Raw genomic sequence first — 16600 nt, forward strand, 5'->3', positions numbered from 1 at the left:
ACACAGTTTGTGTTAATCATCCTCTAGTCCTCCATCAGTGGTCACAGGACGCTGCCTACAGGACACCGCTGGCTGGATGTCTTTGGTTGTTGGAGCTACCTCTCAGCTTAGCAGTGAGGTGTTTAAAAACTCCAGCATCACTGCTGTGTCTGGTCCAGTCATAACACAACACCACCCCATCAGTGTCACTGCAGTGCTGAGAAGATCCACCACCCGAATAATAACTGCTCTGTGGGGGTCCTGACAATGAAAGAACAGGGTGAAAGGGGGTTACAAGGTATGCAAACAGATGGACTAGAGTCTGTAACTAGAAATACATAGTGCTCCTATAGGGTGATACAAGTGTAGAAACAAGGAGGTGTACTTAATGAAGTAATGGTAGAACCCCAACAATGCTTTAGTAACACCAAAGACTGGATCTAAATGAACAGCTACTGCAGTGACTGGTGCCAAATTATTTTACCTGAATCCTAATGCATGCATGGTTTCTTGCTGTTAGACAGAACGGCTCTGCAGCAGAGCGTATTTGGCGCCTGAAGTTAACAAGTGTAACACTCCCATAGCAAGGTAGCAGGTGTAGAGGGTGGAAAGCTAATATCATTACTCGTTCAGCCTGTAGTGCAATAAAACAGTACAGCCCCAACTTCACTATCACACATCTGTCATTAGCACTGACACATACAACACACACACACACACACACACACACACAAATGTTTGGCCATCGTACAGGCCAGGTGGAGTGGGACTGGGTGTCTGGCAGAGTCCTTGGCCAATCGCTTGCCCCCTGCTTAGTGACTGCCACAGCAGGAGCGCAGGCGCTGTCCCAGACCAGCCAAAAACCTGCTGCTGTACAATATGGCCTCCCACCCTTTAGAGAAAAACAAAGAAACGCTCATTCACACTTCACCACCGCCCCCACCATAACGCTTGTCTTGCTTTCATCATTCATTTCCTTCCCTATCAATGCGAGCATACACACATGCGCTCACAGCTGCCAGTCAGACAGCAAATCTCAGAAGGTGGCAAAGCACCAGGGAAATCAGTCAACCTTCACACCTACACTGAAAACACAGACACACTCTCACACACACACACACACATACACACACACACACACACACACACACACACATATATATATATATATATTTATAGACCTAAATCATATTTTACATTACATTTCATGTAAACATTTTAATAATTTTAGTATTTGCTCTGAATTCTCTGGGGCCGCAGTGTGACAGAGATAGACAGAGAGAGAGAAAGAGGGAGATAGAGCAAGAGATGGAGATGGTGGAAAGAGATAGAGAATTAGGGAGACAGAGAGTTAGAAAGAAAGATAGAATAACGAATAGAGAAAAAGAGTTATAACAGGAGGGAAAGTGAAATGATGGAAAAGGGATAGATAGAGAGAGGGGGAAAGAGGGAGGTTGGAGGTAAAGGAGAGATAGAGAGAGGTGATAGAGAGTAGAGAGAGAGAAACAGCACAAGAGAGAAAGAAAGAAAGATACAGAGAGGTATATATAGAGAGTGAGTAAGGGGGAGAGAGGAGGTAAAAGAGAGGTACTGAGAGGCGATAGAGCAGAGAGAGAGAGAAACAGAAAGCGCAAGTGGGAGAGAGGAAGAGAGAGAGAGACTGATGTGTTGTACAATGTGGTTCTTGTCTACATTGAGGCTGCACTGACAACTGCAGAGTCAGAAAACGACAGCTGTACACACACACACACACACACACACACACACACACACACACACAGTTTTTGTTTCATTGTAATTTTCATTAATCATAATTCTGTTATTTATGATTTTTTATTTAAATTTTTATGGAATATGTAACAAGTTGATTTTTTATTTGTGATTTTTGGTTGATTTATAAATATGATGTTAAGTACATACAGATGGTCATGTTCGGTGGGCCAGTGACAAATGAGGGTAGGCTTAGGCCCATTCACACTGAAATCAATGGTGTTAATAGGGAATTTGTCCCTCTTTACTGCAGCAACAGTCTCTACTCCTCTGTGAAGGCTTTACACTACATGTTGGAACACTGCCTAATGCTGGGGGACTTTATATCCCTTTATCTGACACTTGGCATTAGGCATGGTCACCTTAGGCTGCTCCGGAGTGCCATTCTATTTCCTGTACTATATATTGTATTTATTGTTATTGTTAGATTACTGTTTGTATTTTGTATTGCTAGCACTAATTTCACCAAGACTAATGCTGTGTACATACAAGGATAACCAGAAGATAGTGATCTCTGAAAAGACACACACGTGTTGTGACCTGGAGTGTGTGAGCATTCATCTGGAAAAAGGTGCCTTCATAAAAAGAAATGAGATCTTATAGGATTAGGATTTCCAGTTTTGGTAAATCATTAAAATTTAAGCTCCAACACACACACACACACATACACACACACACACACTTAATCAGCTTTTTTACCCTGATTAGCAAACATTGTTTCAGATTCTCATTTTCTCCAAAATAAACCCCTTACGTCATCTCCTCTACTGCTGTCCTCATAACGTGACTCTCTCTCTCTGCATTCTCATCTCTTTACCATTCTCTTTCTTTTTCCTTCTCCCTCTGTTGCGCTCTATTTCTAAACACTCCAAAACACTCAGTGAGAGGGAACAATTTATACCAACAATATAACACACACACACACACTCACACAGTTATGTCTTTATGAGGCTGTTGAAGTATCACTCAATTTGTCCTTCAGTCAATTCTCACTCTCACACTCATTACCCCCCCCCCCCCCCCCCCCCCCCCCACATCGTTTTTTCGTTCGATGGCTCTTCAGCATCATAACAGCTCAACGTTCTGATTACTGCTGCTTCTTCTTGTCATATCCAGCACTTACTGAACTGAACTGAACTTATTGGGACACTACAAATATGCTTATGCTAACAGCACATACTTTAAATGTCACTTCCCCTTAAATCACTTTCACCGATTGGGCTCATCAATGAAAGTGAATGCCTTTTCTGCTTCTGACTCAACATTGTGTGTGTGTTTTATTATCAATTTCAATGCACCCTTACCCCCATCCACCCCAGGTCATACCTATAATGTACTATTCCATGTTGTTACATCATGACAAAACTGCATAACACCAAACTGGCATGAAGAAGACTACAAAATGATTGACTACAATTTCAAGAGGTGGTTCTTCAGAATGATTTTTCAAATGTCAATACTGAAATCAAAGATATTCAGGTACAGGAGAGAAACATGAAAGAGGAAGAAAGCAAAGATGGCTGCACCACTCAGGTGAGCCTCAACTAATTTAAAAAGGTGCATCCAGGAGGCCCCACTCCTGTCTATTGCCTAGAGCCCCACAATCACTAAATCCCCCTTGATTATTATCAAAATATATTGGTGCTGTCTTATAATGGAATTTAAACTTACATATATTTTTCTAAGTCATTTTGAGCTGTTTCTGTTGGTCTGTTTATCATGAAATTTTAACATAAATGAAATGGTACCTGGAGTTTTCAAACTGTGTGACTAAAATAGAAACATGACAAAAATGGAGATACAAGTTTGTTGCACAACAGACGTAATACGTACAGGAGATGTATGAATCACCCCACATCCTAAAATTGTATGTACAAGCAAACCTGTGTGTGCATGTGTTGTCTGTCTGTCTGCCACTCTATTTAATTAGACCTAGGAAGACTGCTAATGAGGCCCCTGGAAAACAGCCAACAGACACCCAACTCAGCAAACGCGCACACACACACACACACACACACACACACACACACACACACACACACACACACACACACACACAGGCATATGGAACAATAAAATAAACAGGACGTATATCCTACTCTCATTCTGCGCTGTTCACAAGACCGATCCAAAAATGACTGACCCCATAGCTATCATCACACACACACGTACACAATGCGCCCAGTCTTGAAGACAATCTCTCACTCTCTCCTTTTCTCTCTCTCAGTGGGTGGTCTATAGTGAGCTGTGAGGGTTTGTGGTGTGTGCGTATATAATGCTCTGAAATGCCACTTCAGCTCAAACACAGGCAGAAAGAGCAAGACAGTGTGTGTTTGGGGCAGCGGGAGAGAACGCAGGAGAGCTAAAGCGGCACACTGCTGAAACAAGCACTTCTGTTTGATTTGCTCTGAGATTAGGGAATAACACTGACCCACACAAATAAACAAGCAAACACGCTCGCATTCATATTCCTATCTTTCTGGGGGTTTTTCCCCATTACCTTCTTTAGTCCTGTTTTTGCTCCTTAATAAAAGTAGATGTTTTGTGAGTGAAACAAATAAATGAATAAATAAACACATGCATGCAAATGGAAACTGAAATAGCCTAATGTGCAAAAACAGTCATACTGTGAGAAATCCTGCTGCTAACCCCCCCCCCTAACTACTACTAATGCACTTCCCCAGCCAATCAAGGACTTCTGAAGAGGTGAATTAGCTGGAGCAGGTGTTACACATTATGGTTGAAAGCAGACTTAGAAAGAAGGTACATCTCTAGGATCAGGGCTGGTGACCACTGATCTACATTACCTAGGTAGCAAATGAAAATGTGTCATTAACAGGCCAGATTAAGCATCTTGGTGTTAAGATTTGTGCTAAGATGCTCCTGGGAAACCCAGCTCTGAGCATTAAACCATTGTACAAAAATCGTATGTGTATATTCTGCCCTCTTGTGGTGAACATCAGTCATTGCTCCAGCGTTACATACCTCATTGCCATCAATTGATCCCCACAGCTCTGTGTCAGCCAAGATCTGATGGCTTATTTTGTCCCATGACATGGTGCTGTAGTCAAAAATGAGAACATGTTTTAGAGATAGGTAAAAGTCAAAAGATGTAACTAACTACAACTTAGTTATCTCTGGCACGAGGGGCATCGCTAGAGGGCTACTAAGCCTGTGTTAGGGGGGTCGAGGGCATGGTCCGCCATGAGAATTTTTGAATGGCCCCAAAATGTGTTCACCATGAACTTTTATAGCACCAACAGCCAGAAAATGTGTCAGAAATGGCTTTTTGGACAAATTGGCACAAGCAGATCTGTCTCTTCGTAGCTTGTGTTAAGCAAAGGGCTTGTATGAGTTAAACACAACATCCATTCACTTACAACAGGCACAGATCAAGCAAAGGTACTAAAGTCAAGCAATGCTATCTCTCTCTTGGATAAGCTGCAAAGTCCTAAATATACTGTACTACTAAATACACAGACTACAGATCAGTTCAGTCTCAGCTGGTGATTATGCTCTGTAGGCATATAAAATAAGCTAAGTATCATAATTTCATGGTCAGTGGTCATGACCCATTATATTTTCTCAGTTAAGTTCAATTAAATTCTGTATCCATTTTAACTGAAAGCTTAAACAACTCTCTCTTGCTTTCTTCTTGATCACTAATCTCCATCAAATCTGCTCCTTCAGCTCTGTCAGTCTACTTCATCTTCTCTCCCTCTCTTCACCAGTGTTTCGAAATATATATATATATATAAAAAACACTGGCAGGCCCAAACTTTAATTACATACTTGAAGAACTTCAGTACAGCTCGGCCAGTTTGCAATGAAGTCTCTGTAGTTACTGAACAATAAGCCTTAGGTATGTAATAAGCCTGAGATTTTTAACTAGTAAAAATCACTGACTAGCCCTCGACTGAGCTTCTTCTTCTTCTTCTTCCTCCTCTACTTTTACACCAACTATCTCCATGTCCACCTTCACTACATCCATAAACCTTCTCCGAGGTCCACCTCTTCTCCTTCTACCCAGCAGCTCCATCTCCAACAACAGCCCTCGACTGAGCTGCCGCCTTTAATTTCCATCTACAGGTTGAGGAATTAATGGATATAAAATTGCATTATGATCCACATTATATGACTTTTTCACTCACAATAACTTACTGTAAACAACAATCAATGGCACATACTGGTGTCATTTGTTTCCAAATGCTGAAGAGAACAGTACAAGTAAAGTTATATATACTCTCACTGTGAAGTTAAAGTAGCTGTTTTGTCAGCTAGCTAGCTAATGTTAGTGTTAGCCTAACACTTTTTTGCCTCATATAAACCCAAAGTTAGCTAGCTAGCTAACAAGCAACAAAGTAAAGACCCAACAGTCAGCTATACTGGCCATAATTTGCCACAAATCCCTATTGTAGGAGGGAATCTTCACTCTGTTACTACTTACTGTTTCACTAGACTATAGTTTTTGACTAAGGTCAAATGTTTTAATTCCTGAGTTTTTTGTCAGAATCCTGCCTTCAGCTTCAGCAGATGACAAATTACATTACTTTGTGAGCGAGTAAAACCAGAGAGCCTTTCCAAGGTCTGATATTATTAGATTACAATTTATAAGGCCTGCTGTGATTGGTCGACGTTTGGGTGACATTACATTAGTCAATCTCTGCTAGCACAGTAGAGGCAGTGCTGCATTAGAGCAGCAGCACTGCCTCCCCATGGCGGCCACAAATTAAGTATCTCATTCCACTATCTTACTGAGTCATGGTCATGACATGCTTACTCATTCCCACACCTCACCATATTGGGGCCACAACTTAATTATCTTATTCCCACACCTTACTAATTTTAGCATTGACTCATTTTCACAACTCACTAAATCCTGGTCACAACCTATCACAACTTAATTGTCCAATTCTTATGACTTAATAAATTGTGACCATGACTTAACTAAAGCAGGTCTTACTAAGTCTGGGCCACAACTTAACTATTTTCTTCTCACAACTTAATTGTGGCTACGACCTATTTAACTTGTTGTTATATACGACATATTTAACCCATGGCTTACTAAGTCAGGGCCACAACTTAATTATCTCAATTTATTATTTTCAGTTTTCTTTCTAACACATAATTAAGTTGGGGGCCCAATTTACAAAACACATTCCTCACCTTACTAAGTATCTCATTTCCATTCTTACTAAGTTGTGGCCATGCATTGGGATTATGTTCCCACACTTTAGTAAGTTGTGGCCATGCCTTATTTATATATATATATATATATATATATATATATATATATATATATATATATATATAAGATAGGATGTCACCAGAGAGGCCCCATAGAAAACAATAAAAAAAGTCTCACTGAAACGGACTACCAGCTCCAATAAATGTCTAGAACTGCCACATAGCCAACATATACTTTATTCATTTCATATAAAAACAAACAAAAAAAAATCAGAACAAGCAGACAACAGGTGCATATTTGAACAATGTTTTCACAGGGAATCAAGATGATCCATTTAATCCTCAAAGAAAAGAAGGAAAAAAAGAAGATTTCCCCACTTTGAACCATACATTTATCCCTAGTGTTGCCTGACACTGAACCACTGATGGCGACTTGATCTTCCACCCACATTCAAACCCTACTCCCAATGTTCAACCTCTACAGCATGGTCATAATAGAATGTGATGGTCATAATAGTGCCATAATTTTATATGTAGTCATATTACATTGATATTGTGTGGTCATAATTAGTGTATAGACATAAGTGATACTACACTATTAGCTACAGTATTATTATTTGTCAAAATGGTCAGTATATGGCACATAGTCAGGTCACACACCTACTTGCTCACAACGTGATGTCAAACACTAATAAAAACTAATGTTTCACCCCTCTGGTCACATTACCTGGTCAAACCTGGAGGGCAATAACAGCTGCAATATTCTGTGATCAAATGAGTTACAAAGGCGTTTCAAAATACTCAAATATTTTATGGACTGAGTGTCTATAAAAGATGCACACCAACACTTGCCTGTGTGGCTAGGGTTTCACTGAAATGGCCCTTTTTGAACGTGCAGTGACCCCATCATACATCCTTTCATCACCGTTCTGCATATTCCTGACTGGCTATTCCTTTGTATGACACAAGCACACACAATTGAAATTCCCAGAATGTGCAATTACTGCGATAAACCACAGGCATGAGCCCACTTACTGTAAAAGCAGTGATCCTCAAATCTGGTCCTGGAGTACCACTGCCCTGCATAGGTTAGTATTTCCCCTTATCTAATACACCCTCACTGCGTCCCAATTATATTCTAACTGCTAATTCTTACTGCTATTTCAGTATGTAGTATATAGTATGTTTACAAGTGCCAAAGTTGAGTATATAAAGAACCCAACATGCACACTTGGTATATGCAGTGCAGATTTGTTCAACAGACCGTTGATAGTAGTAACATGTGTATCAGCCAATCACTAATCTAGATTTTGGAACAAGCATGTTCATGGGCTCATGGATGCAGATAAGACTGACAAGTTAGTTACTGAAGTGAAAATAAGTACTCATCGACTACAAACAAACCTCTGCACATTTTACTGAACAAGTACTGTTTATTTGCTGAATTTAACATATTAAAAAAACAAAATGTGTCTTCTGCAAAAATTATGGCACATATCATATTTTTTCCAATATGTAAAAATCAGCAAATAAATAGAAACTGTGTGAAAGGGAATTCAAACTTATCTACAATGGCTTGATTCAGATTGTAAGTCTGCGGCTGAAAACAACTTTATGCTATGATTTGTCCAAGCCGGTATCAGAAGGAATTTTGAGCAATGCAAAAGCCTACAGCTCTACATTCCTTGTGGACGTGTTAAAATGACTGCAAGACCCAATCTGGACATCGCCAGTGGGGATGCTGGACACTACTGTCTCACACTGTGATGCAAAGCAGCGAGGTAAATGTTATAGAGATAATTAAGAAATTATGGCAGTTATGGGGTTGAGCACTACCTAGCTAACACGATCAAGCTGGAAGGAATAGGAATAGGAATGTCAATATAAAGCTAATAACAAAGTTTAAAGCTTGACTATGCAAGTTGGGGATTTGGAGACCTCTCTGGTGGAAATACGCAATTGCAAGCAATGCAAGAACATTTTCTAACATTGTGCTTGTGCCCCATTTCCCCCAATAGATGCATCTGATGATTGAAGAAGTATTCAAAGAGAACTCAGTCTTGGTGAAGGATGCATCTTACAAGGATGTAAATGAATTACCTACTTATGTCAACATATCTGTTTCAGACATAAACATCAAGCCAGACTTTCTTTTTGATCCTTTGTGTCTAAAGACATATGATGTGGTCTGAAAACTCATGCACACTATTAGTTTTCAGACCACATCATATTTTAGTGTTTTTTTTTGTACCTGACTCAGTAATGCTACTTACTTACCAAGTGCAGTGTACATGGTCATGTCTTGGTGTGACGTAACTTATGCTAGCATAGCAACATCACTTCCTGTTAGTACAAAATAGTGCAGAGTGTTAACATTCCGTATACTAACCTGCCAAAATCTTACGCCATCACACTATAAAGATTAGCATGCAAAATAAACCCTATAGTAGGGGCCCCCAATCCTGCTCCTGGAGATCTACCATCCTATAGTGTTTAGCTTCTTCTCTAATCTATCTAACACACCTGATCCAGGGCCTCTGACTATTAGAGCCAGGTATGTTGAACCTGAACTCTCCAGGGTGGTGGACCTCCAGGACAGGACTGGGCACACCTACTTTATAGTATTAGTGTATATTATTTAACTGGAACCCAGTACTAGCTCAACTCAGGAAAGGTTTTTTAAGAAGGTGACACTAAAAAAAACACTAAAATGTGCAGGGGTAGAATTCCAAGGCTGCATTCAAAATCACACACTATTAGAGAACTAGTGCAGTATATAGTGAGTCAGCCGTGCTGCAATGTTTGAAATCTCAACAATTCGAGTCTTCTGGCTGTTCTTCAGTCAGCTCACTATTTTAAACGCTATGAAGTGAATAGTGAATGAGTTAATGTACTGAGAACACAACGCCGGTCTGACTAACACTGCTGTAAAGACAAAGAACTTCCACTAGAGGGAACTTCAGCAACTGCTTCTTTCCCTCAGTAATCTACTCACACCCTCTAACTCTTGTCCACCTAAAACCTCTCTCATTCCTTCCACTCTACTAGGACACTTCCTTTCTCTCCTCACGAGCTACGATTGGTTCCAGACCTGTTCCGCTCGCTGACTCGACATTCCACAGCTGGCCGTGGCAAAGTTTCAGCCTCATGCTCTCGCCAAGGGAGAAAAAAATGAAAAGAAAAAAAAAAACACCACACAATCTAAACCCCTAAAGAATTCTGGAAAGGAAGATGAGAAAAAAAGGGAATAGGAATAGAGAAAGAGAGATAACAAATGAAAGAAAACGCTGCCGTTAGATGTCCACAAATGTAAGAAAAGATCAGAAAGCTGGAGGTTTGAGTTACTCACATTCACAAAGAGCAATGCTAAAGTCAGTCCAGCTTTAACCCATTCATGTCTTACTACATTTAGTATACTCAGGAAAACAGAACTCGGTAGAAAGTGATAAACTTTTTGTAGAGCTACACTTTTGAAGAGCACCTAACAGTATACATTACATATTATTTTCTTACTCAAATTCAAATTTGGATTTTGTACTGCTTTGCTTAAAAATCAGGGGTCCTATGTGGTTGAAAGACAATATGGTAAGTCACCCAAATTAACTTTAGCTATACAGTTTGATCCCTTTTAAAAATTTCTTTACATTTGTGCCAAGCAAGCCTGGCGAACATACAGATCCAAAGAAATGTAATACAATTTCAGAAGTGGACATCAGTGGGTTAAAGCAAAATGGCGAGTCTGAAAAGCAATTGAAATCACTCATTCTTTAAATCACTCCAGATTGTTTCTGTCCCACTGCGTCTTTTTTCGTTGCGTTTCTGCATTGTTAAACCTATCGCACACTATCATTTCCTTTCCTCTATAATCACTATGATTATCAAAAACAGACAGCGAACGATTCAGCTGGAGCTACTGCCTACAAAGAGAGAGAGAGAGAGACGTAAAGAGAGTGCAAAGAGGTGAGGTGATAGAAAAGATGCATGAAGGGGGAGAAAAAGGAAAAAGAAAACACTCCACAGGCAGACGATACGTGGACTCTGACCTAAAAACGAAAGAATTCATTCCACTTCAGTTGCATGTATGAAAAAAAAAAAACAATAATAAAATGAATGAGAAAAGAACCCCCCCCCCCCCACCCCCCCTCCTCCTCAAAGTCACAGTCTGCAAAAAATACTGCTGTGGTATTACATTTTGGTTCGGATTGTGCATTTGCTTATGGGTTTCAACCTCCAACGTTTGGAAGTTTTGAGTTAACTTTTTTGGTTTGTTTCATTTCAGCAATACAGAAAATCTAAAGTACCCAAGGCAGGGTAACACTGGAGTGAAAGTATGGTTATAAACACTATTTCCATAAAGAGTTACAGTGGAGAAAAAATACACTTTATGTGCGTATCAGCCAATCTTAGCTGACCTTCTAAATCTGTGGAATCTGATTGGTCGATGATCTTGATGTGTTGGAATGATGCAACAGTAAGAAACGGGGTGGAGTTTCACCTCTGTTCATTTTTGATTGGCATCTGCTGCGCTCCACACAGCTTTCAGAATGTCTCCACAAAAAAAAAAAAAAAAAAGAATTCAGTTCAATTAGTCATTGAATGTGCAGGCTAGCTTTCATTCTTAACTCGTCCTCCATTATTCCCCTTGCTCGTTTAGCTCCATATCCGACACCAGGATGTTTTTCTCCGCCTCCTCAGAGGGGGTGGAGTTAGTGCGGCTGTACCGAGCACCCTCATAGGACCCAGAGGCGCCATAGCTTTTCCTTCGGTAGAGAAAAGCTCCGCCCACCACAAGGGCAATCAGGACCAGCACAGCAAGAAGGATGAGAACCAAAGCAGGAAGATGATCCACGTCAGCTATAAACACAGACACAGAGACAAAACAATCCAGACTGTGAGCATCTGAGTCAAATGTATTGTATTTATTGCCTAACATCATTCCAAACACATGTATTTCAAAAGCTGTTGCAAATTAAAGTGATAGTTTAGCAAAAAATCTGACCAAAAGTTGTCTCTTTAGTTTTCTTTAGGTATTGTTCAAACTACAGGCCTAATTCAAAACCTTCCTGATTCAAATCACCTCAAATAGCAAGTCATCTCAAATAGACTTACATAGTTTCTGACATTGTATGACATACTGTTATCTAAAAAAATGGACAAAAGTACAGACAAAATTTCAACTCAAAGCTGCTACTATTGACTTCAGCAACCTACTTTAGTTCAAATGTGATTTTTGGCTAAATTATTCCTTGAAAAGTTTATTTCATGATTTTTCATGATTAGTATGGGATTAGTATGACATTGTAGAGTTAAGTGGAGACAGCACTTACCTGCTACATCTGAAGAATCTAGTCCTATAAATATGAAGAGTTGAAAATCAAAATTTTTTTAAAAGATAATAAAAAAAGCACATAAGAAATATAATAAAACAGATGACGTGTGTGATTCTGTACCTCTTGCTCATTTGCATATTTAGACAATCGTGAGTGTCAATGTCTTGTGAGTAGGGATGCAATTGTGGGCTGATGATAATATCTGATATTTTCATGTGCAAAGCTGCAGATACCCATATGGATACATTTATAACATACTGAAATTGGGACTACAGGTACCTGGATTAGCATTACAGACAAAATAACATTTTGTAATGTTTTGATGCTGTCCATTTTTATAATATACATTCTTTGACCACAACAGCTACTCAAATTTACTGTGTGACAAAGATCATGATAAATGGACCAAGAGAAATACTCCAAATTGGCTTGAAATAAACTTATGTTAAATGTAAAGAACATTTTGCCCTCTCCAGTGAAGCTGTTATTCTAAAGATGTGTGTGTTTTGGTTTTTTTTTATTGTATAGCTATGATTTATTGTGGTGGGGTTACAAATGCATGAACGAATAAAATGTAGATATTTCACACCCTCTTCTCTTCCAGAATACAGTAAATACATCATAAAATAATAAGTTGAAATATCTCTCTCTTGCTGAAAAATTGTTTTTAAGCAATTTTCTCCAGACAATCGCATGATATCATCGCGCAAGTTTGTGTCCCACCTCGTGGCCGTTTGCAGATGACTCCATGGGTGCGATTCTTGCAGGATCCAGGTCTCCAAAACCCTGTGTTGCTCTGCACCCAGAAGCAGCTGTTAGCAGAGAGCATGCTCAGATTAGCGTCCTGCTGCTCCCAATTGGTGTACTCCACGACCGAACTGTCCTGCCATTGCAGACTGCCTCCTGCACACAAACACACCCATACAGAGAGTTGTGCTCAAAGTTAAAGAAAGAATAAAAAGCCCTGAATCAGTCATGACGAATGAGGCTACTTATACCTCTGGTGTTAAAGATCATGCCGAGCCACGCGCCATTTGCCTGTTCTTGATAGCCCTGAATGTGCTCCCATACAAAACCATTCTCATTCTCATCCAGCACTGACAGCAGCTCTGCTCCCACTGTGAGAGAGAGAGAGAGAGAGAGAGAGAGAGAGAGAGAGAGAGAGGGGTAAAGTTACAGTGAGAGCAATCACAACAAAAGCAAAAAAACTGTATACTTTAGTGTGCAAGATATTATTAGGAGGCCATTTTAAAAATTTTAAACATATGGTGCCAGAACCCAAATTATGGCTTTAAATTAAGACCAAAACCTGGCCTAAAACCTGGGAAACTGGCCCACAGTATTCAAATATCCCAACTCGTGAATACCTGGATATCATGAAGAGCTCACCACTAACTCATTACCCGCAACTAACACTATATTTCCAAAAGTATTTGCTCGTCTGCCTTCACACGCATATGAAATTAAGTGAGATCCCATTCTTAATCCATAGGGTCTAACATGATATCGGCCCAGCCTTTGCAGATATAACAGCTTCAACTCTTCTGAGAAGGCTTTCCACAAGGTTTAGGTCTTTATGGACCTTGCTTTGTGCCCTGGTGCACAGTCAAGTTGGAACAAAAAGGGGCTGTCCCCAAACTATTTCCACAAAGTTGGGAGCATGAAATTGTTCAAAATCTCTTGGTCTGCTGAAGCATTAAGAGTTCCTCTTACTGGAACTAAGGGGCCAAGCCTAACTCCTGAAAGACAACCCCACATCATAATCCCCCCTCCACCAAACTTTACACTTGGCACAATGCAGTCAGACAAGTACCGTTCTCCTGGCACTGCCAAACTCAGACTCGTCCATTGGACTGCCAGACGGAGAAGCATGATTCATCACTCCAGAGAACACGTCTCCACTGCTCTAGAGTCCAGTGGCGGTGCTTTACACTGCTACATTCGACGCTTTGCATTATGCTTGGTGAGGTAAGGCTTGGATGCAGCTGCTCAGCCTTTAAAACTCATTCCATGAATCTGTCTATGCTGTTCTTGAGCTAATCTGAAGGCCACATGAAGCTTGTAGCGACTGACTCTGCAGAAAGTTTGCAACCTCTGCGCACTATGTGTCTCAGCATCCTCTGACCCTGCTCTGCCATTTTACGTGGCCTACCACTTTGTGGCTGAGTTGCTGTCATTCCCAATCGCTTCCAATTTCATGACTGGACAAGTGGCATCCTATCACGGTACCATGCTGGAATTCACTGAGCTCCTGAGAGCGACTCATTCTTTCACAAACGTTTGTAGAAGCAGTCTGCAGGCCTAGGTGCTTGCTTTTATACACATGTGGCCACGGAAGTGATTGGAACACCTGAATTCAATGATTTGGATGGGTGAGTGAATACTTTTGGCAATATAGTGTAAGAGATGATGCATATCTGATCATTCATTTGGCTTATTGATTTGTGTTTTAGGTGTGTATGATTGAACATGCTATCAGCTGACCTACAGAATGATAACTCAGCAAGAAAGAGAACTCTCAAAAGTATACACTGCACAAATGTCATAAATGTGTTACCTTTTTTGCAGGTGTGCATGGCCTCATGTTGTAGCCGTAGCTGGTTCAGGTTAAAAGTGTAACAGTAGTTTCTAAAAGGAATCCATGGCCAGCCACCCAGCTTCTGAAGGCAATGTCCCGGATACCTCCACCTGTGAGCAATGTCGTGCTCTGAGAACAGAAACATGTGAGGTACACATTAAACAGATTCTCAGAGGCAAAGTATTTAACCTCATTTCATTTTGATGTGTTTCTGTGAGCTTAAAACACAAGTGAAAACCTGTTGATATGAAACTCTTTTGTGATAGAAGCCATTGGGCACATTACAGATACAGTGGACAGACATTAGGTTGAAACTCTGGAATTTTCCTTTAGTCTCTTAAATTGTGGTAGTGGGTGCTATGGCCAGAAATTTAAATCATGGTACAATTAAGAGTACTTCTCTTCTCTGAATGCTAAAGTAAACTTATGTTGTAGATTAAAAATGGACTATTATTCTGGGATGTCCTTTCAATCTCAATAAGAAAAATCACACAAATCTTTCAAAAATTTAATATAATTTAATCGTTTGGCTGTAAACAAAGTCATTCAGTGTGGACTGATGTGTCTAGAAAATCTCACTGAGACAGAATTGTTCACAGTGGTGATGATAAGAACCAGATGTCTGAGAGTTTAAAGCCTTTAAAAGCTTGTGTCCATCACAAAGATTGAGTTATGCAGAAATAAAAAAAAAATCTGTGTTCACCTTTAAGAACTGAAGCAAATCAAAAATAGTTTTATTCAAACTGTATATTAATGTAATCAAAGTCACTGAATAATTCAGTGTAGTTACTGAATAATTTGGAATCTGAATAATAAGTCAAAGTAATCCATGAATAATTTGTAGGTTTGCAATAATAAATCCTAAAACAAACTGCAAACAATAGCCCTGCAGTTTAAGGGGTTAAATTTCTGCATCAGCCTTATAAAAGCACTTCTCTCTCTCTCTCACACACACACACACACACACACACACACACACACACACACACACACACACACACACACACACACACACACACACACGCACTCTACCTGTATTAATTTCACAGATGGCTGCGTCCAATGTAGCATCACAAGCAGACACTGTCCATTGTCCACTGGAGGTCATGTGACCACAGCCAAACACCTGATTGGGCTCTCCATCCCGCCAGTCACTGAAGGTGACATCCTCTTCACCCAGCCATCTGTAGCTTCGACCCTAATGACACAGAGGTGTCATTTATATATGTTTGACTACACATTTAAGCTCGTCACATGGAATTCATAAACTGAACAGCACTGCCTCACCCCGTCATTATGCAGGGCAATCCAGGCAGGTTTGCGGAGTGTACTGAGCAGGAGTGTGAGGTATGCGTGCTGTCGTGGATCTCTTACTGCAGCCAGACTGCCATTAACAGACTCACACACTTGCAGAGCCCCCTTCCAGTCCAGTCGCTTCTGCAACAAACGATACTGAACCCCCTGAAACTCCAAAGGCCCATCTACTGCAGGGGGGAGTGGGTCCACACCAGGGACTATAGCACGGTCTGAACATACATATTGTTGTACAATGTCAGGACATAACGTCACACTTATGTCCCATACATACATAAACTCAAGCAGCATTTTTGTGTATTATTAAAAGAGCTGAAACTGACACATAAACCCAAACAAGCTGGATTTTGCACTTGGTTGCAGTCACAGATTTTAAAAGTTTTTCTTTACTCAAAGCCAAGGCTTAATTTTAGTTAGCAACCAAGTTTTCCAGTCAATGAGT

At 40.2% G+C, this 16600-nt stretch overlaps 1 protein-coding gene across 1 annotated transcript in view; it reads right to left on the reverse strand.

The window, feature by feature from the left end:
* Positions 1-11102: 11102 nt before the first annotated feature.
* mrc2 (mannose receptor, C type 2) overlaps positions 11103-16600 on the reverse strand; it is a 74461-nt gene continuing 68963 nt past the window's right edge. The window contains exons 24-30 of the mRNA XM_017686155.1: positions 16132-16370; positions 15877-16042; positions 14824-14973; positions 13265-13384; positions 12990-13169; positions 12264-12287; positions 11103-11790 (exon numbers count right to left, since the gene is read on the reverse strand). Of these exons, the coding sequence (XP_017541644.1) occupies positions 11570-11790; positions 12264-12287; positions 12990-13169; positions 13265-13384; positions 14824-14973; positions 15877-16042; positions 16132-16370 (1100 nt within the window). The 3' untranslated portion in view covers positions 11103-11569. The remainder of the gene's footprint in view (positions 11791-12263; positions 12288-12989; positions 13170-13264; positions 13385-14823; positions 14974-15876; positions 16043-16131; positions 16371-16600) is intronic.

This window comes from Pygocentrus nattereri, chromosome 14, assembly GCF_015220715.1.
Source record: "Pygocentrus nattereri isolate fPygNat1 chromosome 14, fPygNat1.pri, whole genome shotgun sequence".
NCBI lineage: Eukaryota > Metazoa > Chordata > Actinopteri > Characiformes > Serrasalmidae > Pygocentrus > Pygocentrus nattereri.